Raw genomic sequence first — 25553 nt, forward strand, 5'->3', positions numbered from 1 at the left:
GTCTTCACATGAGATCAACTAAATGGACTCTAGCTTCCCAATGGTACCAAGCTGCGGGAAGTCTAGAGGACATGATCCAGCTGTCCACAGTTTTTCTCAACTCCCTATATTGGTGGACAGTTCGCTCCAATTTGACCTTGGGACGCCCCTTTCAAATTCCTCAGCCGCAAAAAGTGCTGACTACGGATGCGTCCCTCCTGGGGTGGGGAGCTCATGTCGATGGGCTCCACACTCAAGGATGTTGGTCCCTCCAGGAAGCAGGTTTTCAGATCAATCTCCTGGAGTTACGAGCGGTCTGGAACGCACTAAAGGCTTTCAGAGATCGGCTGTCTTATCAAATTGTTCAAATTCAGACAGACAATCAGGTTGCCAAGCATTACATCAACAAGCAGGGGGCACCAGATCTCGCCTCCTGTGTCAGGAAGCCGTCAAGATGTGGCTTTGGGCTCGCCGTCACGGCATGTTTCTCCAAGCCACATACCTGGCAGGCATAAACAACAGTCTGGCCGACAGGTTGAGCAGGATAATGCAAACTCACAAGTGGTCTCTCAACTCGAGAGTCATATGCAAGATCTTCCAAGCGTGGGGCACCCCCTTGGTAGATCTTTTTGCCACTCAGATCAATCACAAGGTCCCTCAGTTCTGTTCCAGACTTCAGGCCCATGGCAGACTAGGGTCGGATGCCTTACTCCTTTATTGGGGGAAGGGCCTCCTGTATGCGTATCCTCCCATACCCTTGGTAGGGAAGACTTTGCTGAAACTCAGGCAGAATCGTGGAACCATGATTCTGATCGCTCCCTTCTGTCCGTGACAGATCTGGTTCCCTCTTCTTCTGGAGTTGTCCTCAGAAGAACCGTGGAGATTGGAGTGTTTCCCAACCCTCATCACTCAGAATGAGGGGGTGCTTCTGCATCCTAACTTCCAGTCCCTTGCTCTCACGGCCTGGATGTTGAGAGCGTAGACTTTGCCTCCTTGGGTCTTTCTGAGGGTGTCTCCCGAGTCTTGCTTGCTTCCAGAAAAGATTCCACGGGTTTGCCGTCTGGTGTGACAGCAAGGCCCCTAGATCCTCGTTCTTGTCCTATACAGACCCTGCTTGAATACCTTCTGCACTTATCCGAGTCTGGTCTCAAGACCAACTCTGTAAGGGTTCACCTTAGTGCAATTAGTGCTTTTCATTATCCTGTAGAAGGTAAGCCTATCTCTGGACAGCCTTTAGTTGTTTGCTTCATGAGAGGTTTGCTTTTGTCAAAGCCTCCTATTCTGTCATGGGATCTCAATGTCGTTCTTACCCATCTGATGAAAGCTCCTTTTGAGCCATGAATTCCTGCCATCTGAAGTACTTGACTTTGGAAGATCATTTTTTTGGTGGCAGTCACTTCAGCTCGTAGAGTCAGTAAGCTTCAAGGCTTGGTAGCCCATGCTCCTTATACTAAATTTCATCATAGCAGAGTAGTCCTCCGCACTCACCCTAAGTTGTTGCCGAAGGTGGTGTCGGAGTTCCATCTTAACCAATCAATTGTCTTGCCAACATTCTTTCCCCGTCCTCATACCCGCCCTGCTGAACGTCAGTTGCACACGTTGGACTGCAAGCGAGCATTGGCCTTCTATCTGGAGCGGACAAGCCCATTCAGACAGTCCGCCCAAATGTTTGTTTCTTTTGATCCCAACAGAAGGGGAGTGGCTGTCGGGAAACGCACCATCTCCAATTGGCTAGCAGATTGCATTTCCTTCACTTACACCCAGGCTGGGCTGACTCTTGAGGGTTGTAGAGGATGCCAGACGAATTTCCTATTTAATATAAAGTTTATTCTTGGTTCAGAATTGGCTGAATAGCTCAATGGGCTATTACAGGAAGCATTTCTTGATAAGTAATATACAAGTCAGAATGAATGATTAAAAAAACAATGTACAGCGAATAAATCAGAATGCTATATACAGACAAAGAGATCAGAATGCTATAGACAGACAAAGAAATTAGAATGCTTGCTACCTCTTTGTTCCAATCTGTTTTTATATCGTTCTTCTTTGGCATCTGACCAATTCTCTCATACAACATTCCTGTACAAGTCTCTGAATACCACAACGCTATTGTGCAGAACATGCTACATCCGCTTCCCCTTATTGGCCCCCCTTCTTGCCAGACTTTCTGGAGCCGTGCCTTTGGCTGATGTGGGCCACATTCTTTTCTCATGTCCCTGGAGATTTTAGTGTTGAAACAGCTAGTTGTAATCATGGAGCCTTCCACTCCTCAACTTTCATGCTTTTATTCAACAAATTCCTCCCTTTGAGGACTGATTGTTTCAGGCCTCACACATCTGTTTCAGCTCCAGTCTGTTTCTTTTTACCTCCCTTCTAAATCTCCTCCCCCCTGTTTGTGGCATTCAGTTTCTGCACGCTTTTTCAATATTTTTGGCTGACATATTAAAGTTCTATTCATTCTTGATTTCAGTTACCATTGTCATTTTAAAAGCATCCTGGTACATCTTTGCAAACATGCTAATACACATGTTACACAGCATTAAGATTCAATTGTACTAGGGTACAAAATTTATCTCTCTTGAGGTATATAATTTATAGGACAGTGAGCTTCATCAAAGGAGAATATACTGTCATTCATTCTTACTTTTCATTAGCTGATGTGGCCTTAAAAATTACACAAATTAAAAGCATATTCCAAAGTGTTAACATTCATTGAATCAGTTGTTACATATCATTGAGTTAAAGTCTTATTGCAGCTTGTTTTATTGCCACACTTTTCTTTGGTGGTTGTGACATTTACAATCACTGTATTTCCTTCTATAGACCAATTACCTGTTACAACATTGTGCGTGTAATTGCACTTTATCAGGGGAATGTTTTCAGTTGTCATACTATTGATTAGACACCAAAATGATGTCTGTGGATAAGCAAGGCTTGCTTATGAATAGTCTCATTTGTCCAATGAAGGTTTCCATCATCCCTTACACAGGTATTATTGGGATAACAGACATGATTTTAATCATTGTAGTCCCATATATCATAGCTGGCAAGGACAAGGATGATGTCAGTCAGTGGGCACATATGATACAATCAGTCAAATTCAACATCTTGGCCACTGTAACAAGTCTATTCTCATATGTGTTCATTGTCCATTAACAAACAACAACATCCCAATACCATCATGTTTAGGGACATGATGTTTGTTTATTCTTTGTCCATTTCAATATTATTAGTTCGTCGAATATCTGATAAATGTATCCAAGAAGTATGACCTTCCAGACGAGCAGCGGTCTGAGTAAGGGCCGTGATAGCAAAAGGCCCTACATACACAGGATCCTTCCACGTTTTATGTGTAAAGTTCTTTCGTAGTACTAAATCACCTACTTTAAAAGCACAAACATCATTAGTAGTCCCTGCCTGTGATGCTACATTTGTTCGGATCATATCACTTGTCAGGTTCAACATTGGTTGTAGCTTTTGCCAGTACTGAGCTGTGCTATCAGTACTTGCTGTCTGCATCGGGAAGAAATGACGTCCTGTCTGAATTTGGAATGGGGTCAATTTTGTACGCCCATTAGGTTGGGCCCTTATTGTCATTAATGCTAATGGCAATACATCAAGCCATGTATATAATTTTCCCACCATTTCTTTATTGAGAGATTTTAATAAGACTCTCAATTTTGTTTTTAAAATACCATTGTAGCGCTCCACCAAACCATTGGAGGTGGGGCGATACACTGATACTTTCCTGTGTGTTAAACCCATAATCGTTTCCATTTCTTTCAAAACACTGTTATTAAAATGCGTCCCGTTATCAGAAATTATTCTAGACGGACACCCATGGCTTGGCATAATATGAGTTATCAGACATTGTACCACCTCATGTGCTGTCTCCCTTTTACATGGAAATGCTTCTATCCACCTTGAGAAAGCATCCACCCAAACAAACAAATACCTTTTTCCCTGCACTGGAACAATCATATCAGTGAAATCAATATACCATTCTTTTGCTGGGCCTTCTGGTATTGGAAGTGTCCCAGGCGATATTTTAGGACCTCTTTTAGGTATGTTAATATTACATACCATGCAATTTTGCACAACCTGTTGAATCAAGTTATCAATTTTTAAAGTCCAAAATCTTTGCTCAAATTGTTTTCATTGTTTCCTTATTCCAATGCATGGTTGCATGCCACTCAGTTAATACCTTAATCACCTGACTCATTGGCATACAAGGTAATCCTTCTTCTGCATTAAACCATTCACTTCCCAATTTCATACATCCTCTCTTCAACCATTTTTCACTTTCCTGTCCCTCTGGCTGCCACATTTCAATCTTATCTACATTCGTAAGTGGCCCTTCCTGTGTCTGTCTAGTATTATACAAAATCTTTTCACTTTGCTTAACCACCTCCGTTGCTGCTGCATCAGCCATTGCATTACCTAGTGCCTCAAAGGTTGGCCTTTCAGTGTGGGCCAGGGTCCACACAACTGCAGTTTTTCTACCTTCACGTTCCCTTCTGGCCAAAATGTCAAACAGCAATTTCTAATATGTGTAATGTTGTAAATTTTTACCTGCACTGGTTATCATCCCCCTACGCTGCCATTTTAATATATGATACTGTAGTGAACTTGCAACGTAACCACTATCAGTATATATAGTGACATTTTGAGTCATATCAGTGTGTTGTAAGGCCGTAATAACGGCTAAAAGTTCAGCATGCTGTGCAGTTTGGTCAGGAGGGGTTTTATATTGTACTTGCATTATCTTTCTTAGATTCTCATCTACCTGCACGCAGGCAAAGCCTGCAACAGTCCTTTCACAAGCTCCATCTGTAAACCATATTAACCCATCAGATAAGGGTTCAAAAGTAAGACAGTGAAATGTAGGGATTTCTATAGTATCGATCTCACCCTCTTGATCGACAGGAAAAAGCAGATCTATCTTATTTCTTTGTTCTTTAGTTAATGGTATTATTCTTATATCTTGTCCTAAAAGTACTGCTTGATATTTTCCAAATCTAGTGGCTGTCAGTGCCGTCTGGCTAGGGCTCAACAGCGTTTTAATCGTGTGGTTGGTATGTATTACAATAGGAACAAAAGGCATTTGTGCTCTCCATTTGCCTATTGCTGCCACAATAGCTGTCAATAACTTTGGTATTTCTTTCATTCCCTTTTCCACATGATTAAAAGAGCCTGACAAAAAAGCTACTGGTGCATTTACTTCATTATTTTGATTAATCATAGCTGCCCAACTGTTTCCCATGTCTTTTATCCACAAATGCACAGGTGATTGTATATCTATTACTGCTAAGGGTCCTGGGGATAACAAATCCCTCACAATCTTAGCCAGTACCATCTTATCCTGCTCTTCCAACACAATTAATGTATTCTTTGGTGTGGCTGCGGGCAGTTTCAAATGTTTATAAAGTCTCATTACTTTTTGTGTATAATTTGGTATCCATTGTCTGCAGTAATTTAACATTCCCAAAACAGCACGTAACTGGGTAACTGTTTGCGGTACCGGAGTCTCATTTAAAATAGATATAACTTCCGGTATAATGACCTTATGTTCTGCTGAAACATTTTGTCCTAAAAAGGTGACAGTAGACTGAGCTATAACACATTTTTCCTTGTTACATTTATATCCTAACTCTCCTAATAACAAAAATAATTTTCTAGTCCATTCTAGGCATTCTGTTTCAGTCTCAGCAGACAGTAGAATATCATCTACATAGACAAACAATGACACCGTGTCAGGCAATTGACTCCTGAAATCCTTTAAATCCATCATTAGTTGTTTTGAGAATACCGATGGACTATCAGTAAAGCCTTGCGGCATCCTAGTCCACCTGTATGCCTCATTCTGTACTATAAATGACGTCAAATCCCTAGACTCTGGATGAAGAGGTATTGAAAAGAATGCATTAGACAAGTCAATAACAGTGTTATATGCATATATATTCTGGGTATGCAAAAGAGTAGCAGGATTCGCACAAATCGGAAATTGATTTCTTGTAATCTCATTTAGCTCTCTTAAATCATGTACTATCCTTACATTGTTTTCCCCTTTTGGAACCGGAAACAATGGGGTATTGTACGGGGATACTGAAGGTTCAATAATACCACATTTCAATAATTTACCAATGTGTTCCAGGGTTTTGGATACTAATTTAGGTCGTATGGGGTAAGGGTCTTGCTTCGGCCCCTTTGCCCCTTCTATTAATTCTATCTTGTGGGGTTTTGCATTTACGGCTAGTCCATATGGTGAATCACTTGTACTCCAAATATGTTGTGGTAATTTTTCCATAACCTTTACTTTATTTTCATTATTCAACTGTTGGACCATAGTGAGCAAACTTGGTATTTCTTTATTTCCAAAATCTAAACACAGTCCTAATTGAGACAACAAGTCTCTACCACACAAATTTACTGGGCAATCAGGTGCCACTAAGAAGGGTACCACAGCCTCCCTTGAACCGTGCGGTTGGCATTCCAAGCGCACCAGAGTCGGTTCCGTTAGCCTTTTTCTTTGTTCTATCCCCGTAAATCCCACTGTTGTTCTATACTGATTTGAAAGCTTAACTCCCTGCGGTTTTGCACATAACACAGAGGTACTCGCCCCTGTATCTATCAAAAATCTCACAGGAGTTCCATATTTTCCAATTGTCAATGTAATAAAGGGCTCCCTTGTGTCTAACCTGAAAATCATTCCCTCTTCCTGACACTGGTCTGCTTCCAGTCAATAGCATTGGTCTGGAATATTCTGCCAAGTTGGAAAGGCATTCACAGTACCCTGTCTCTGTACTGCAGCTCCTGGTCCCTGTGATTGCGTCACCGGCTGCTGTATTGCAGTCTGCGGAGCACTCACAGGCATTCCTACTACTTGTGGCATTAATCCTTGCTGCGTCTGCATTTGTACTTGGGGCATTCCTGCATTCTGATAACATTCTGAAGCATAGTGACCAAATTGATTACAGCCCCAACATTGTACATGCGTCCTTCTATTAGGTGATGGTCCTGATCCTTGCATCCCTCGACCTCTACCCCTGCCTCTAACCATGCCTCGTCCCCTTGGTTGGTACGGCCGGCTATATCCCGGTTGTACATAGTAAATGACCTGTGGAGGTACAATTGTTTCCTGTTTTTTGTTTCTATCCTGTTCCTTGCTTTCCAAATCCTTTAACTGCATAGTCATTAACTTAGAAGTTAATTTAGCCTGTTCTTTCTGTGGGGTCTCTATCAGTTTACGATGCACATTACTAAAATGCATCAATGTCTCTCTTATTTCTGGCCAAGGCTTTGAGGACAGGGCAATGACAGCATCTAAATTCTTACGCATATTATCAGGCAGTGTGGACATGAATAGGTGTAAAAATACTGCTACATTATGATCCACATCTGCATCTTGCCCTGTTTGAGCCTTATACAAATTTATACATTTTGTCAAATGTGCCGAAAAATCAGTTTTAGGGTCCCATTTATTTGCTGTTATGGCTGAAAAATCAATCGGTGTTGGATACATCACATGCAGAGCTGCAGAAAGAGCAGCCTTACTATTCCCTGCGTATACATCCCCATCCACAGTATGTGATGGCAGGCGCTGATATCCACACTGCACTGCCAGTTGAGATATACTAATACCTGACGCTGCACACAGGGCTTTAAAATCTCCAATAGTCAATTGAGTCCCTGCAGTTGCCTGTTCTATCCCATCTAACCACATACGAGCTCCTTTCACTATACTGGGAATTTTTGCAACTAAAGTTGTAACATCTACGGGGGTGTATGGTTTGTAATGACGTATTCGATTGCCAGCTGCGTCTAAGCGCGTCATAACTGGCATGTGTAAAGAACTACTATCTAAAGCGCTGCAAATCTCCTGTTTACCTTCCTCTTCCACCTCTTCTTCCAAATCACGTTTTATTTTGTGGAACCAATTATCCCAGAATTCCAATCCCTCTTTTACAAATGTTCCAGTCCCTATACCCGGGCAATTTTTGTGGACAGCCTTTAATAATTCCTGAATGTCCTCATGTGTACTAGGACCATTTTCATCGCACGGCAAGGGGAGCCGTTTTACATCTAACAAGTGTCTAGTAGCCCCCCACCATTCCTCACCATATCTAGTATTATTCAGTCTCATAAGCTCTGCAGCCACATGCGTGCCTCGAAAAATTGGCCTGGGGGGCCCTGGGGTTAAAGATGTTGGCATAGTTTTTGTTCGCTTATGAGTTGGGGTTGACATGGTCATGGGAGGCTCGGAATACATCCGCAGTCGTCCCTCAATTTCAAATTGAGTTGCCAGGTCATATTGTTCTGATGTAATTAGGGTTTTCAAATCAGGGTAAGTGCCTGATTCTGCACTAGATTTTCCTTTTTCTTTCTGCCTCACCCGTTTTTTCTCCTTTTTCTGTTCCCTAGTCCCCACATCACTGTCCTCATTATCCCCTCCCTTTTCACTTTCTGAATCACTGGGGGGGTCATCAAGAGCCGAATACCCAGCGCATGGCACAGAGCGCTTTGGCTTTGATTCCTTCATTTTATCAGTCGCCCTTAGGGGGCACAACGTGTCCCTGCTAGATTCATACGACGGGGGATTATTTCTTTTATACATTTCTGCCTCTTGTTGTATCCTATCTACATCAGCATGAAAAAGATCTGCTGCTACAGAAAATAAATTCCAAATTGTAAGATGCTTCTCTAAGCTTTTCTTCTTTTTCTTATTTTCTTGTATGTATGTCAGGAGAGATAATAATTTTGGACGATCAAACGATCCATACTGAGACCAGTTTGCATCATATTTGACCCATTTCTCATGTATTTTTTCAATCTGTTTTTTTTCTAACTGGAATAATTCTATGACATGCTGCAAAGGGGTGCATTTTTTTTGACTATCTAAATCTAAATACAAAGTAAATACAGGAGTTTCTTTCTTCTCTGCCCCTTTCCCTTCCATTTTATTCTGACTATTACAATTTCTCCTATAGAGCCACAACCTACAAAAATATACTAATGCACTTAAACAAAGAAAATATACAAAAAAGAAAACTACAAAACTAAACAAATATACTACTAATAAGTCCACAATGTAAGCTTACTCACGCGTCTTCTTATTCTCTTTAGCAAGCCCAGGAGTCGTCACCCGTATGTCCACTTCAATAGTTTGATCACTCCCAAATCCGTGGTACACAGAAATCAGGCGTAAACAACGCTTGCTCTCTCTCAAAATCCTGTAAAAAACTTCATTAACAACAAACACTTAATTTGTCATTCGTCTCGCCTTCTCTTTTCCGTGTGCGGCATAAATCTGCGCTCCTGGCTGGCTCGCCACTTTTGTAGAGGATGCCAGACGAATTTCCTATTTAATATAAAGTTTATTCTTGGTTCAGAATTGGCTGAATAGCTCAATGGGCTATTACAGGAAGCATTTCTTGATAAGTAATATACAAGTCAGAATGAATGATTAAAAAAACAATGTACAGCGAATAAATCAGAATGCTATATACAGACAAAGAGATCAGAATGCTATAGACAGACAAAGAAATTAGAATGCTTGCTACCTCTTTGTTCCAATCTGTTTTTATATCGTTCTTCTTTGGCATCTGACCAATTCTCTCATACAACATTCCTGTACAAGTCTCTGAATACCACAACGCTATTGTGCAGAACATGCTACATCTGCTTCCCCTTATTGGCCCCCCTTCTTGCCAGACTTTCTGGAGCCGTGCCTTCGGCTGATGTGGGCCACATTCTTTTCTCATGTCCCTGGAGATTTTAGTGTTGAAACAGCTAGTTGTAATCATGGAGCCTTCCACTCCTCAACTTTCATGCTTTTATTCAACAGGGTCATGTCATGGCTCATAGTGTTCGAGCCATGGCAGTGTCAGTCAGTTCGGGCAGTCGGTGCTACAGAATCTGTTCAGGGTTTGGAATCCAACTCCCCCCCCCCCACCCCCCCGGCCCATTTTTATTCTGTTCCAGGCTGCACTCTGTTAGTTGTTCTATTTAGGTCAGTCTCGGTTATTTCCTCGCCATTGCGAGGCCCAATTGACCAATGTTTATTGTTTTGAGTGAGCCTGGGGGCTATGGATGCCCCATCAGTGAGAAGAAGCAGCCTGCTTGTCCTCGGAGAAAGCGAAAGATACATACCTGTAGCAGGTATTCTCCTTGGACAGCAGGCTGATTGTTCTCACAAAACCGCCCACCTCCCCTTTGGAGTTGTGTCTTCCCTTGTCTTTTGCTTTCTACTTGACTGAGGAGTACGCTCGCGTTCGGGCAGGAAGATGGTCGTGCATGCGCGGTGCGTGCATGTTCTCGCGAGAGCTAGCAAACTTTGTTGCTAGGAAGATCTTTCGATCCTGGGGCTGCCGACGGACGTCACCCATCAGTGAGAACAATCAGCCTGCTGTCCTCTGAGAATACCTGCTACAGGTATGTATCTTTCACTTTTTCCGCGCAGTGTGACTATTTTTTCTTTCCGGGTACTCTTTTGCAGAGTTCAGACAGATATGGGAACATGGAAAGGATTCCGATTTCTGGATCAAGTTGCAGTTATTTAGAAGTTCTTATTTGGTTCTCTGTTTTTCATAGTGAGGATGGTTTCTGGTTGTTGTTGGTTTCATATTTTTGGCCTTGGCAAATGCTTACGAATGACATACTAACTGAGGAAGGAGCTGGCCGTCTGTCATCACTGCCTTTAGTTTGTTTAGCTCTATCTCTATCTGCTGGTAGGCGGACTTAACCCACTAGTTCCTGGATTCATCTGCTGCGTTAAAGGAAAGAAAATTATCAGGTAAGACATAATTTTACCTTTCAGAAAGTGTTTGACAACGACTCTCATGAGAGACTCCTGAGAAAATTAGAGTCATGGGATAGGAGGCAATGTTCTGTTGTGGATTAGGAATTGGTTGATTGATAGAAAACAGAGGTAGAGTTAAAAGGCCAATTCTCTCAGTGGAGAAGGGTGAATAGTGGAGTTCCCCAAGGATCTCTACTGGGACCAGTTCTATTTAACATATTTATTAATGATCTGGAAATGGGAATGACAAGTGAGGTAATTAGATTTGTGGATGAGACAAAACTATTCAAAGTTGTTAGAATGCGTGTAGATTGTGAAAAATTGCAGGAAGACCTTAGAAAATTGGAAGACTGGACATCTAAATGGCAGATGAGATTTAATGTTGACAAATGCAAAGTGATGCACATTGAAATAATAATCCAAATCATAGTTACTTGATGCTTAGATCCACCTTAGGAGTCGGCACGCAAGAAAAAGATCTAGGTGTCGTAGACAATACACTGAAATCTTCTGCCCAATGAGTGGCGGCGGCCCAAAAAATCAAACAGGATGGTAGGAATTATTAGGAAAGAGAAAATAAGACAAAGAATATTATAATGCCTCTGTATCGCTCTATGGTGCAACGACACCTTGAGTATTGTGTGTAATTCTTCTTGCCGTAAAAGATATAGCAGAATTACCCCCCGTTTACTAGCTCTAGCGGCTGCCGACACTCTCCAGTTGGGTACCAGATTCAGTGTCTTTTTCTTACGCTCGTGCAGCTTTGATTCTGGAAGGGCATGTTAAAGCTTGTAAGATCAGAGTTATGGTCAGGGCTGCCGAGAGAGTAAGCCCAGTCCGGGGCAAGGCCCCCCCCCCCCCCCATCGCTGCTGCAGTTCCCGGTCTCGCATGCCTGCCCTCGGCTCCATCTGCCACCAGGCCTCCTGCATTAAAATTGGCAGCGCCTCAGCTGAGCTCCGTTTGGAAAGGCAGATCACCTCCCTTCGCTTCGGGCCATCCCTGTGTCCCGCCCTCGTGGAAACCGGAAGTTAAATCAGATGAGGGCGGGACACAGTGAGGGATTTTAATGCAGGGGGGCCGGTGGCGGACGGAGTAGAGGGCAGGCAGGTGAGCCCGGGGACTGCAGCGCCGGCCTGACCCTGGACCCGGGGAATGTAGTCCCCCCTGCTCCCTCCTCTCGGCAGCCCTGGCTATGGTGGCATTGGTAGCCAACCTGAAGTTGACTTCTGTGGAAGAAATCTGAAAAATTGCAATGTGGGCTACTGTGCACACATTACCCGTTTTTGTTTGGAGATGGATTCCCATCATGGTCAACCAGTCTTGTAGAATCTCTGTAGACTTTAATATCTAAATTTATTCCTTTTGCTGCCCACTTTTAAATTTATTTTCCATGCTGCCTTACCTTTGAAAATGTGAGTAAATGACAAAATGGCCTGTTGCCAATAAAAAAAATATTTGTTGTTGCCCATTGGCACTCTGTTTTTTTTTTTTTCCATTTTATATTCTTTTTTTGTTACAGGTAACCTGTAGGTTGGTACTCGTGCATGAGTGCGCGATGGCCTGCTTGTACTTGGAGAAGTGAAGTTGCTTACTTGTAACAGGTGGTTTGTGAGGATCGAATATTAGTCTGCATGAAACGCCCCTAGTTTTTCCTGATTTCGAAGTTTGTATGAACTGAGGGTAACCCCTTATGACAATGTGGACATGGGGGGACACTTGCATATGTACATTTCAAAGCCAGGGCTGCCTGGGGGGGGGGGGGGCAAGATTTCCTTGGGCCTGTTGCTAGTGCTGTCTAATTCATGATTTGAATTGATTTGTTTTTGTAAAAATCGAGCCCCCCCCCCCCCCCCACATACCTTTTAAAAAGCAGTTCTTCTCTGGCATCAAACATGAGGAGCCAGTGACTGATACACACTGCTTGCACCAACTTCCTATTTCCACATAAGCGGGAACCTTACCAGAGGGAAGGCTGTGGGGCTGGTGGGAGCAATGTGTATCAGTCACTGGCTGTTTCTGCTCGCTGACAGTGAAGAACTGCTGTTTTAAAAGGTAATTTTATTCAGAAGCCACATTATTAATTGTTAATAGAATAAAATACTCTTTTTATTAACCATCTGTGGACTGGGGGAGGCTGTGGTGGGGGTCCCTTAAGATTGTTTGTCCCAGTCCCAGGTTTGTGTCTCGGGGGTCCTCTTCAAAGCTCCAAAAAAGTTCTAACACCTTTGATAGCTTTGTTTATTTTTCCTTTGTCACAGGCTCCATTGGATGACATTATTATACATATAGGAGCATGGAAAATGACAGCAGAAAAAGATTGTAGCTGATAAAAATTTGCAGACAACATGTAATGCAGTCTAAATAGAGGTTTAGAAATATCTTTTATAGTCCCTCCATTTTGATTATTGTAGTTTTTGTTTTTTTAATGTTCCATAGGAAGAGATTGCTGTTGCTTGGGATGTAATTCGCACAGAGCCCATAATTGTGCGCCTGCACTGTTCTCTAACACAATATCTAAATGGTCCAGGTGAGACTAATTGTTTTTTTTTTCCTTTGCTTGCATTAACTTCATGTTCTATTATAGACACACAGTCTCATCCTTAGTGGAACTTTATGATTTGGTGCCAAGAATATTGGTTGCTAGGTTACCAAGACAACTGTTTGAAGAAGAGATTCAGCATTTTCTGATACAGTATATTTTCCTGATTTGCATAATTTAGAATGATTAATGTATGCACCTTAATGAAATATTGTCCAGATTGATATGGTATATAGAAAAATAACTTATGTTCTGTCTCATTATAATGTAGTGGTTCCTGAACCTGGTCCTTGAGGCACCCAACAAGCCAGTCAGTTTTTCAGTATATCTACAATGAATATTCATGAGAGAGATTTGCATGCACTGCTTGCACTGCATGTAAATCTCTCTCATGAATATTCATTGTGGATAACCTGAAAACCAGACTGGCTGGGGTGCCTCCAGGACCAGGTTTGGGAACCACTGGTAGTGGTTTACTATGTTTTTTTTTTTTTTTTTTCCAGATCTGATCACTTAAAAGCCTTTGAATTTCAAATTTAATTAAATTCCTTATCACATTAAATTAGGTTTACCTGCATAGTATAAGGACAATGTGATGTGCATCTGTTTGTTTTTTACTGTACTTTTCTTTTGTGGTTCTATGACAAAGACATGAACATTAAATTAGCAGGGTTGGACTATGCTGCTTCGCTGTAGCATAGCTTGCTTTTCTCCTAGAAAATTAGGACTGTGAATCCTCATTCATAGGTGTTGTCACTGATGGAACCCAGTGTGGGAAACTGGCAACTTTTTCTTGAAGGATTTGTATAGTCTTACTGCATATGCATGCCCATTCACAGCTGCTGCGGTTGTGCAGTACCTCCTCAGTCTAATTTTTTCTGCAGAGCCGATCAGCCTGGAGGGTGCTTGGAGTTGAAGTCAACTGCACCAATGGCTATTTCTAGTGCACTGGGGGAGGAAAATCATTGGTATCTCAATGCCATAGGAGGCCTGATTGTTATGTCAGTCCAGTGAGACAGGCAGAACTCAGACTACACCAGTTGACTTGCTCAGTGAATCTGAATCAGAGGGCTCTTGGGATTCTGATGAGGAACCAGGGAGCTTCTCAGAGAAGAGGTCCACTGATCTCCTGTCAGATCCCTCCCTACCACATGAGAGATGAAAATCCCCACCATTGTCATTGTCTCTGTCATTGATTTTATTTAGGAGATGGTTTAGGCTGTTGCATTTCAATTAGAGACAGATGCAGATGTGTGTATCGATGCATACGGGGGACCTATGAAACTATGCATAGTTATGTGGGACAGTGTCTCCGAATGGGTTAGTTTTGCACATATTACGCCAATAATAAATGTCACTCCTAAGCCAGGATATGAGGCGTATGATCTCAGTCTGTCAAATTTACTGCTAATGCTTGTTATAATACTTTCATTGTATGCTTCCTTCTGGAGTTCATAAGTTGTAAAGTGTGTAGGCAGCCTATCTAGGTGTACTTGAAAATTTATTTTAATCAGTCCTGAAGTACACAAAATAATGGGAAATATTTATATTTCTGTCACGTTTTCTTGGACTCTGATTGCATTTCTTGGTACTTGAGGAGCTTCTCTTATGATTAACAGCCTGGGGGGAAAACAAAAATGCCTCACAGCTGATCCATGTCCAGAGGAGGGTCGCTGGACATGGGTGGCTGGAGGGGGGTAGGGGAGAGAGGAGGGTCGCTGGACATGGGTGGCTGGAGGGGGGCAGGGGAGAGAGGAGGGTCGCTGGACATGGGTGGCTAGAGGGGGGGCAGAGGAGAGAGGAGGGTCGCTGGACATTGGGTGGCTGCAGGGGGGGCATGAGGTCGCTGGACATGGGTGGCAGGAGGGGGGGCAGGGGAGAGAGGAGGTTTGCTGGACATGGGTGACTGCAGTGGGCGCAGGGGTGAGGAGGGTCGCTGGACATGGGTGGCTGCAGGGGAGCCAAGGAAAACCTTGCTAGCACCCGTTTCATTTGTGTCAGAAACGGGCCTTTTTTTGCTAGTTCTCCATAATTTTCACAGGGCCGTGATCCCAATGCTTTTCCAGTACATCAGTGTTGTAATATTTACAGTCTTTCCAATGGATGAGAGATGCCACTCTTTTTGTGTCTTTCTGTATAAAAATGATCTACCATCAGAACGTTGTAGCCAGTTATGTATGAGTAACCATTTCCAGCGCTTTCTTACATGATTTATAAGTGTCTGTTGTACCAGTTTTTTTCTGGTTAGGTTTTGAGGTGACGGGCAAGATTAAAAAAAAAAAAGATTTTATTTATGTAGCTCTGGTATTCCATAATCAGTATTTCGTAGTGTTTGTACTTTTATGATTGTTGTGTGAAGCGGCATTTTAGAAAGGATATCCAACTCAGAATATGGACTTCCAAGTCAGAATTTCACAAATTGATACAGCCTTTTCTAAAATACATGTGAAACGGACATTCATGTACTGGAAATGTCAAGTGTGAACATCCATTTTAAAAACTGAAATGCCCAAATCTATGAATGGGGAAAACAAGAGACATGGACATCTGTGTGGTAGTATAGGAGTGTCTGTGTTCTCCGAGGACAAATAGGCTGTGCTATTCCCACATGTGGGTGACATCATCCGACGGAGTCCAAATGTGGATGCTGAATCATTAGCACTAGAGAAAGTTCTAGTAGCATCCGCCATGCATGCACTGGTGCCTTCCCTCTCGACACTCGAATGCGGGTCACTCAGTCTCTTTTTTTTTTCCGTGGAGCTGAGAGGATGCATTCGTGTAGTCTTCTCCTCACGCTGCGCTTTTCAAACAGTTTTTTTTGCTATCACGAGTGCCTTCCCCTGCAGGTTATCTTCTTCTTTTCTGTCTGTGTGGGGAGCTACTGAAGCTTCAGCCTTTGTTCCCTGTCTGTGTTTGGAGCTATTCAGCTTCCAGCCTTTGTTTGTTCCCTGTCGGTGGTTGTTAGCTACTGTAGCTTCAGCCAGTGCCCTGACCTCTGCTAATGCCTGGTTTATTCTCTGCTTGCTGCCTGTCTCTGACTATTGCCTGAACCCGGCTATTCTCTGCTTGCTGCCTGTCTGACTATTGCCTGAACCCGGCTATTCTCTGCTTGCTGCCTGTCTCTGACTATTGCCTGAACCCGGCTATTCTCTGCTTGCTGCCTGTCTCTGACTATTGCCTGAACCCGGCTATTCTCTGCTTGCTGCCTGTCTCTGACTATTGCCTGAACCCAAATACTCTCTGTGTGCTTCTGCCTAGCTGGTATGTAAATCCTGAATCCTGCTTCTGACCAGCTTATGTCTTTGTCCTGAGTCCTGCTTCTACCTAGCTCGTATGTATATCCTGAACCCTGCTTCTGCCCAGCTTGTGTGTATAGCCTGAGCCCTGCTTTGCCCAGCTTGTATGTATATCCTGATTCCCGCTTCTGCCCAGCTTGTGTATATCCTGTCCCTTGTTTCTGTCCAGCTTGTGTGTTAATCCTGAACCCTGTTTCTGCCAAGCTTGCCTGTATATCCTGAACCCTGTTTCTGCCAAGCTTGCCTGTATATCCTGAACCCTGTTTCTGCCAAGCTTGCTTGTATATCCTGAACCCTGTTTCTGCCAAGCTTGCATGCTTATTCTGAACCCTGTTTCTGCCAAGCTTGTCTGCATATTCTGAACCCGCTTCAGCCAAGCTTGTATGTGTGTCCTGACCCCTGCTTCTGTCAAGCTTGTATGTACCTCCTAACCTCTGCTTCCGCCTTGTGTTTACCCTGTCTGCTTAGTCCGTCTTGTGTTCTTGCCTAGTGGCAGTGTGGCAGCCTTCAGTCCTAGTCTAGTGCCTAGCCTAGCCTCCCTCATGTATCCTAGACCCAGGGTGGGTCCTCTGGGTCTTCAGTTCCTGCCCTGTCCTGCAATTCCTGCCAGCCGCCAGCATTCGGGCTCAACTCCTGAGGAACGGTGGTCAAGCACAGGTGAAGCTGTTCCTGTCTTGCCTGTTCTATTTGCCTGCCTCAGTTGCAACTGCAGTCCAGAGTTCCAGTCCTGCTCTTCCTTGTATCCGGTTCCAGGGTGGTCTTGCCGGCCTCTGCCGCTTCTCGGCAGTGGTCCAAGGGCTCACGAATTCCGATTCTGCCTCGAGAACCCGACATCTAGCTAATAGTACACTTAATCTGGTGGATTCTCTCCCTGTGGAGCAGGCCGCCGAGCTTTGCCAGTTGGCCAATAAGCAGATGGAGTGTCAGTATTATTTGGCCAGGGGCTGTTAAGACACTTTTGATATTGCATCCAGACTCTCTAGAATGGGTATGGGGATGGGCAGACTCTCATGGTTGCGTGTCTCTGAACTGGAACAGGCTGTTCAGGAGAGGTTGGCGTACGTACCCTGCTGAGGGAACAACTTATTTGGAGAGAAAGTAGAAGACGCTGCTGACCTCATTAAAAATCATAATGATACTATCCACACGCTCTTGGCAACCTCCATCTCCATCTGCATCTTCTTTAAGAAGAAGATTTTCGACTGGGCAGAGGCGCAGGTCCTACTACTTTCAAAGGCTTAGGTACCAACTTTCTACTCAGTCTACTCAAGTGACTCAGGGCCTCCATCCCTGGTCTCATTAGCCCCATCTCCAGAAATCCCAGCTGGCTCCCCAGTCAAAGCAGGGCACGGGCTTTTGACTGGATCTAGCAGAGCATAGTTGCGCAGAGAGTATCTGTTCCGGATGACCTACTGGTCAGAGGGATTTTTTACCACCACAGATTGCCCCTTATAACCTCAGACCAGTGGGTGCTTCAAATAGTCTATTGTGGGTACGCTCTAAATTGGCATCGGTGACCTCCAAATTGCCCACCGAGAGAGTCTTGCATCAGCTCTCAGCACAAGTAAGTACTTGTACAGGAAATCTCCACCTTCTGCAGGCCTGAGCGGTCAAACCCTTACCACCAGGGGAGGAGGGGCAGGGATTCTATTCCAGGTACTTTCTGGTGATTAAGAAAATGGAGGCATTCCAGCCCATCCAAGACCTAAGGGCCCTGAACAAACTTTTGATGACAGAAAAGTTCAGGATGATTTCCCTGTGCACCCTACTTCTCATTCAGTAAAATGATTGGCTATGCTCTTTGGACTTAAAGGATGCCTATAATCCATATTTTGATACTTCCCAGTCACAGGAAATATCTCAGATTTTGAGTGGGGAAATGCCATTTCCAGTATCACGTTCTACAATTTGGCCTAGCATATGCCCCCAAAGTTTTCACCAAGTGCTTTTGGTGATAGTTGCAGCATATCTACGCAGACTGTGAGTGTATATGTTTCCTTACCTGGACAATTGGCTGATGAAGAGCACATCTCAGGAGGGGGCAATCAAGTGTATGTGGTTGACTATTCAGGTGCTAGAGCTACTGGGGTTTGTCATAAATTATCCCAAGTCCCATCTCCATCCAGTATGACAATTGGAGTACATAGGAGCCCTGCTAGACACAGCACAGGCTGGGCCTTCCTTCTCTAGTGAGAGCGGATACCGGATTGTGCTTGCATTGAAGATCTACAGCAGCCAGCAGGTTTCAGCTTGGCAAATGATGAGACTGATGGGGCGCCTAAGTTTTCTTGAGGACGTCCTCGCAGGACGTCCCCGTGAAGGGGCGGGGAAACCTGTATTATCGAAACAAGATGGGTGTCCATCTTTCATTTCGATAATACGATCGGGGATGCTCAAATCTCTCTCTCTTTTTTTTTTTTTATTTTTTTTTTTAATTTATTAGAATTTAAATTTACAAGCAATAAAATAACTTGCCAGAAATACAGAGAAAGTAATACACAAGAATTATTTCAATCAGGTAATTCTATACACCTGAATGTGGAATCCCCCAAGGATCCCCCCTCTCACCATTTCTCTTCAACCTAATGGTGATACCCTTAGCCAAGCTACTAGCCAATCAAAACCTCAACCCCTACATTTATGCAGATGATGTCATGATTTATATCCCATTTAAACATGACCTAAAAGAAATCACCAACAAGATCAACCAACGCCTCCAAATCATGCACTCGTAGGCGGATGCATTCCAGCTAAAACTTAATGCAGAAAAAACACAATGTCTCATACTCACCTCACAACACAACACAAGTAACTTCACCACCATAACTACACCAAACTTTTCTCTTCCCGTCTCAAACAATCTGAAAATTCTTGGAGTCACCATTGATCGGAATCTCACACTCGAAACACACCTGAAGAATACAACGAAAAAGATGTTCCACTCCATGTGGAAACTCAAAAGAGTAAAACCTTTCTTCCCGAGATCCATTTTCTGCAACCTGGTACAGTCAGTGGTGCTAAGTCACCTGGACTATTGCAATGCACTGTACACTGGCTGCAAAGAACAAACTATCAAGAAACTTCAAACAGCCCAGAATACTGCAGCCAGACTCATATTTGGAAAAACAAAATAGGAAAGTGCAAAACCCCTAAGAGAGAAAGTTCACTGGCTCCCACTTAAAGAACGTATCGTGTTCAAGATCTGCACGATTGTTCATAAAATCATTCACGGAGATGCCCCGACCTACATGCTAGACCTCGTGGACCTGCCTCCCAGAAATGCTAAAAGATCATCCCGCAAAGTTCTTACTCTAAACTTCCCCAGCTGTGAAGGACTAAAATACAAGCTAACACATGCTACTAGCTTCTCTTACATGAGCACGCAGTTGTGGAATGCACTACCAACTGACTTGAAAACAATTAACGAAATAACTAATTTTTGCAAGTCTCTGAAAACCTCTCTCTTCAACAAGGCCTACAACGAGAACCTATAGCTTAATTATAACACTTCACCACTCCATCCTCATTCTGAATGTCATCTTTCTATAACTGTCTGCTTAGATCTCTTTTCTCATCCTTGATCTTTTTGTAACACCAGTTGTACCTGCTACCCTGGAATGGCAATGCTATAAGAGGCCCTTGTAAGCCACATTGAGCATGCAAATACACTCTTCCTTAGACCACAAAATAGGGAGAGTGAAACAAGACAAGGATATCAATTAAACAGTAGACAGAAAAAAATGTGGTATTAACCTGATTATCCCCAGTTATTATTTATCTGAATCATTATTCCACATTGATCATCTGGTTGGCTTCTTCAAACCCAAAAACGGTGTATATTCAATTAATTTTGTTGGAAACATACTTATTGTCCAATATTAGTAGAAATAATACACCTAATTTCATTTTTTCTCTTTTAAAACCAGAAATTATTTAACAATGCGAACACTTGTCTCTAATCTAATTCCCACTAATCAAAGGACTCGCCAACCCAGTCATCTGTGGGCAGCTCGTCGTGCAGCGTTCCAACACTTGCTGCACAGGGGACAAAACTCTGGCCATTGGCGGCTGACCCCCGATTGTCCCCTTCCTCTCAGTTAAGGTAACTGCAGTTGCAGGGAGGAAATTTCAAGTAAACAAAGACAAAACTTCAGAGGACAGGTGGGCCACTGAGCGTATGAGCTTCAGGTCGCCATCTTTCCACTCTCCCTAGTTTGGGACACTTTTTGTCTGGTTTCTCCTCAGAGGCCTGTCTGATATGGGTAACCTTTCAGCATAGCCCTCTGAGTCATTGAAACACAGAAACCCCTCCACCATTGCGAGATGGTGTCCCTCGGAGGGAGGGACGCCCAAATCTCAATATTTAGGTCGTCCTTAGAGATGGTCGTCCCTGAATTTTGGCAATAATGGAAACCGAGGACGCCCATCTCAGAAACGACCAAATCCAAGCCATTTGGTCATGGGAGGAGCCAGCATTCGTAGTGCACTGGTCCCCCTGACATGCCAGGACACCAACCGGGCACCCTAGGGGGCACTGCATGGACTTTAGAAATTGCTCCCAGGTGCATAGCTCCCTTACCTTGTGTGCTGAGCCCCCCAAACCCCCCCCCCCCAAAACCCACTCCCCACAACTGTACACCACTACCATAACCCTAAGGGGTGATGGGGGGCACCTAGATGTGGGTGCAGTGGGTTTGTGGTGGGTTTTGAAGTGCTCACATTTACCACTACAAGTATAACAGGTGGGGGGGATGGTCCTGGGTCCGCCTGCCTGAAGTGCACTGCACCCACTAAAACTGCTCCAGGGACCTACATACTTCTGTCAGGGAACTGGGTATGAAATTTGAGGGTGGGAGGGGGTTGGTGACCACTGGGGGAGTAAGGGAGGTAATCCCCAATTTCCTCTGGTGGTCATCTGGTCAGTTCGGGCACCTTTTTGAGGCTTGGTCATAAAAAAAAATGGACCAAGTAAAGTTGCCCAAGTGCTTGTTAGGGATGCCCTTCTTTTTTCCATTATCGGTTGAGGACGCCCATGAGTTAGGCACGCCACAGTCCCGCCTTTGGTATGCTTCCGACACGCCCCCATGAACTTTGGTTGTCCCCGCGATGGAAAGCAGTTGAGGATGCCCAAAGTCGGCTTTCAATTATGTCGATTTGGGCGACCCTGTGAGAAGGACGCCCGTGTTGCGATTTGTCAAAAGATGGGCACCCTTCTCTTTCGAAAATAAGCCTGATGGCCTCCACAGTGCATGTTACTCCCATGGCACTGCTCCATTTGAGCGACCCAGTGGACCTTAGCCTCCCAGTAATCTCAAGCCACAGGGAACCTAATGGATGTCATTCGTGTCCTGTCGGAGTGGTGGACTATCTGGTCCAGTTTGACTCTGGGACTTTCATTCCAAATTTCATCACATCAAAAGGTGTTGATAATTGATACATCTAACCTGGGTTGGGGAGCTCATGTGGATGGGCTTCACACTCAGGGTCAGTGGTCCACTCAGGAGGCTCATCTTCAAAACGTCTCCTCAAGCTACGGGCATTTGGAATGCTCTAAATGCTTTCAGAGATTGACTTCAAGACCACATTATCCAAATTCAGACAGACAGCCAGGTTGTGATGTTTTATGTCAGCGAGCAAGAGGGTATGGGATCCTACCCCTAATGTCAGGAAGCAGTAGGTATGTGGCAATAGACTCTCCTTCACGGGATGAGCCTCTGTGCCATATATTTTTCCAGCAAGAACAACCATACAAGTGGTCTGTCATTATGGACACAGCCTGAAAGATCTTCTGAGAGTGGGCACCTCGTCTGTGGATCTTTTCGCAGCTCATCTTAACAGGAAGGTCCCTCGTCTTCTCCAGGCTTGAATCGCACGCTAACTAGTGTCAGATGCCTTTCTCCCTACATTGAGGAAGAGGACTTCGGTTTGCATATCCTCCTTTACCTCTGATAGAGAAGACCTTGCTGAAACTCAGGCAAGACCGAGGCACCATGATACTGACTGCTCTTCACTGGCCGCAACAGATATGGTTCCTTCTTCTAGAATTGTCTTCAGAAGATCCGTAGAGATGGGACTGTTTTCTGACCCTCATCACTCATAACGTGGGGGTCCCTTCTGAATCCTATTCTCCAATCTCTGGCCCTCATGACTTGGATGTTGAGAGCGTATAACTCAAATCCCTAGGATTGCCTGAGGGTGTCTTCCGTATCTTGTGGGCTTCCCGGAAAGGCTCCACTAAGAGGTGTTACTCTCTTAAATACACAAAAACTGCTTGAGTACCTCCTGCACTTCTCTGAGTTTGGTTTGAAAACCAACTCTGTAACAGTTCATCTTAGTGCAATTGGTGCTTATCAGTGTGTAGAAGGTGTTTCCATCTCTGTACAACCTTTAGTTCACTTTATGAGAGGTTTGTTGTTGTCAAAACCCCTTACCAAACCTCCAGTTGTGTCATGGGATCTCAATATAGTCCTCAATGAGCTGATGAAAGCTCCTTTTGAGCCTCTGGATACCTGCCATCTGAAGTTTTTGACCTGGAAAATTGTATTTCTAGTGACGGTCACTTCATCTTGCAGTCTGTGATCTCCAAGCTCTAGTAGCTCACCCACCGTATATTAAATTTCATCACAGCAGAGGAGTCCTCTGCACGCACCCCAAGTTCCTTCCCAAGGTCGTGTCGGAGTTCCATCTTAACTAGTAACATAGATGACGTCAGATAAAGACCTGTATGGTCCATCCAGTCTGCCAAACAAGATAAATTCATTACATATGGTATGATGTGATACATCATATGTATTCCTGATCTTGATTTATCCTTGCCATTTTTAGTGCATAGACTGTAGAAGTCTGCCCGGCACTGGCCGCCTTCTAAAATTTCTGAAGTTGGTGTCAAAGCCTCTGAAAAACTCCACCTAGTGTAACCAAATCTATTCATCCTCGATCAGGGCACAGATGTAGAAGTCTGCCCTATACTGGCTTTCCTACCTAATCACTGCTAAGCTTCTTTGCATCCTTTCCTTATATACAGGATTCCTTTCTGTTTGTCCCACGTATTTTTGAACTCCGTTACCGTTTGCATCTCCATCACCTTGTGCCCATCCTGGTGAAAGTGTTCTATATACATTAGATTGCAAGTGAGCCTTAGCCTTCTGCCTGGAGCGGACTAAAGCCCATAGACAGTCCACCCAGCTTTTTGATTCTTTTGACCCCCGAAGAGGTTGGGGGTGGCCATCAGCAAACACACACTTTCAAATTGGATACCAGACTGCTTCTCCTTTGCTTATGCCCAGGCTGGGCTGACTTGTGGGGGACATACTGCAACTCATAATTTCAGAGCCATGGCTTCGTCAGTAGCCAGGGGTGGCCCAACCATTAGGTCACCTGAGGTGGGGGTCTTGGGCGGTACTCTTTCGGGAGCGACATCTCTCCTCTCTTTCCTTCCTCCACTCTGTTCCTCAATTGTACCTTCTTTTTATGTATTTTAAAAGCCGGCAGTGGCAGCAATTTCCATACGCTACCCTTCTGCTGGCACCCACCTCATTCCTTTACTTCGGCTGCATCTCTGATGTAATTTCCTGTTTCCTCAGAAGTGGCCACAGTAGAGAAGAGGCCGGTGCCAGTGGCAGGGCAGTATGTGGGAATTGGGGAACAGGGTGGAAGATAGAAGGGGAGGGGAGATGCCAGAACTTGGCCTGGCGGGAACGGGGGGGGGGGGGGGGGGTGACGGCATCTCATCTCTGTCTCATGTGGCATCTTGCCTTGGGCTGCACCTGAGTAGCCCACTTGAGATCAGCCTCCCGATTTGAAATGCTGCAACATGGTCTTCAGTCCACACATTCACATCCCACTACTGTTTGGATCAGGACACCTGACACATCAGTCGGTTTGGACAGGTAGTTCTGCAGGATTTGGTCATTGCCTATAATCTAACTCCCCCCCTAGGCCCCATTTTATTCTGTTCCAGGCTGCACCTACATAGCTAGTATGTATATAATTTCAGGTTGATTGAAGTGGGTCCCTTACCATTACCTGCACTTACCATTAGTCTACTCCTCAGACCTACATCCTGCTCTGTTAAGAATGTCCATAGTATCTGAAGCTGTCCTAGAACCTGATATCTATCTGGTTTCACATTCAGGGGAGAGGGAGGAGGACAGCAACCACTGAGGGAATAATGAGGTGACATGCAATTGGAGCACCTTTCTGCAATCTGGACGTGACAAGTACTGGGTCTTAATAACAACATCCATCTTTTTATGGTTGGACTGTCCCTTCTCCTTCTATGATTGGAGTTGGACATCCATATTTTGGGGCTTCCCAGACCATGTTCCTTTACCATATGGATGTACTGCAGTGTTAGATGGCATGGGCCAGCGTTTGGTAGGCAGATGTGAGGTGGAAGTGGAATCCCCACCGTCTTGCAGCCATAAGGGATTTACAAGTTTACACAGACCCGACTCCTGATGACGCGGATGTAGCGAAACACAGGCTGTGTAGAGTCTGGGGTACATCGGATGACTAAGAGTTTAAAGCACATCGCATGAGTGGAAGGCCTAGCGTGAGGCGCGCTGCACCATCAAGCCGCCGAAGTGATCCCAATAGGCGCGTCAGAGAGGGAATTACGACAGCAAAAGACCCGGAGGTTGGCACTGAGCTCGCCGTTCTGAAAGCTCACCCTCGGCCGACGCGCTCCCCGGCAGGAACTGCCCGGGACCGTGTCGGCTGGGAGTCGGAGTGAGTTCGCCTGCCTGCACTACGAGTCTTCCTGACTGGGCTGTTGGGGTGGCGCAAGGCTGTCTTCCACAAGCGCCCTGATTGCTCTGCTGCTTGAGGGCAGCCCAGATCGGTTGCTCTGAGAGCAGCCCAGCTGCTCTAGCTTTCCCTGGTCCACCCGAGCCAGCTAGCTCCAGCCCGCCTACTAGCTTGTCAGCCATTGACTTGCCT

At 44.5% G+C, this 25553-nt stretch overlaps 1 protein-coding gene across 2 annotated transcripts in view; it reads left to right on the forward strand.

The window, feature by feature from the left end:
- PARP8 (poly(ADP-ribose) polymerase family member 8) overlaps positions 1–25553 on the forward strand; it is a 583039-nt gene that overhangs the window by 183732 nt on the left and 373754 nt on the right. For both annotated transcript variants that reach the window (XM_030193114.1, XM_030193115.1), the window contains one exon: positions 13215–13305. In XM_030193114.1, the coding sequence (XP_030048974.1) occupies positions 13215–13305 (91 nt within the window). The remainder of the gene's footprint in view (positions 1–13214; positions 13306–25553) is intronic.

Source organism: Microcaecilia unicolor, chromosome 2 (assembly GCF_901765095.1).
Source record: "Microcaecilia unicolor chromosome 2, aMicUni1.1, whole genome shotgun sequence".
Taxonomy (NCBI): Eukaryota; Metazoa; Chordata; class Amphibia; order Gymnophiona; family Siphonopidae; genus Microcaecilia; species Microcaecilia unicolor.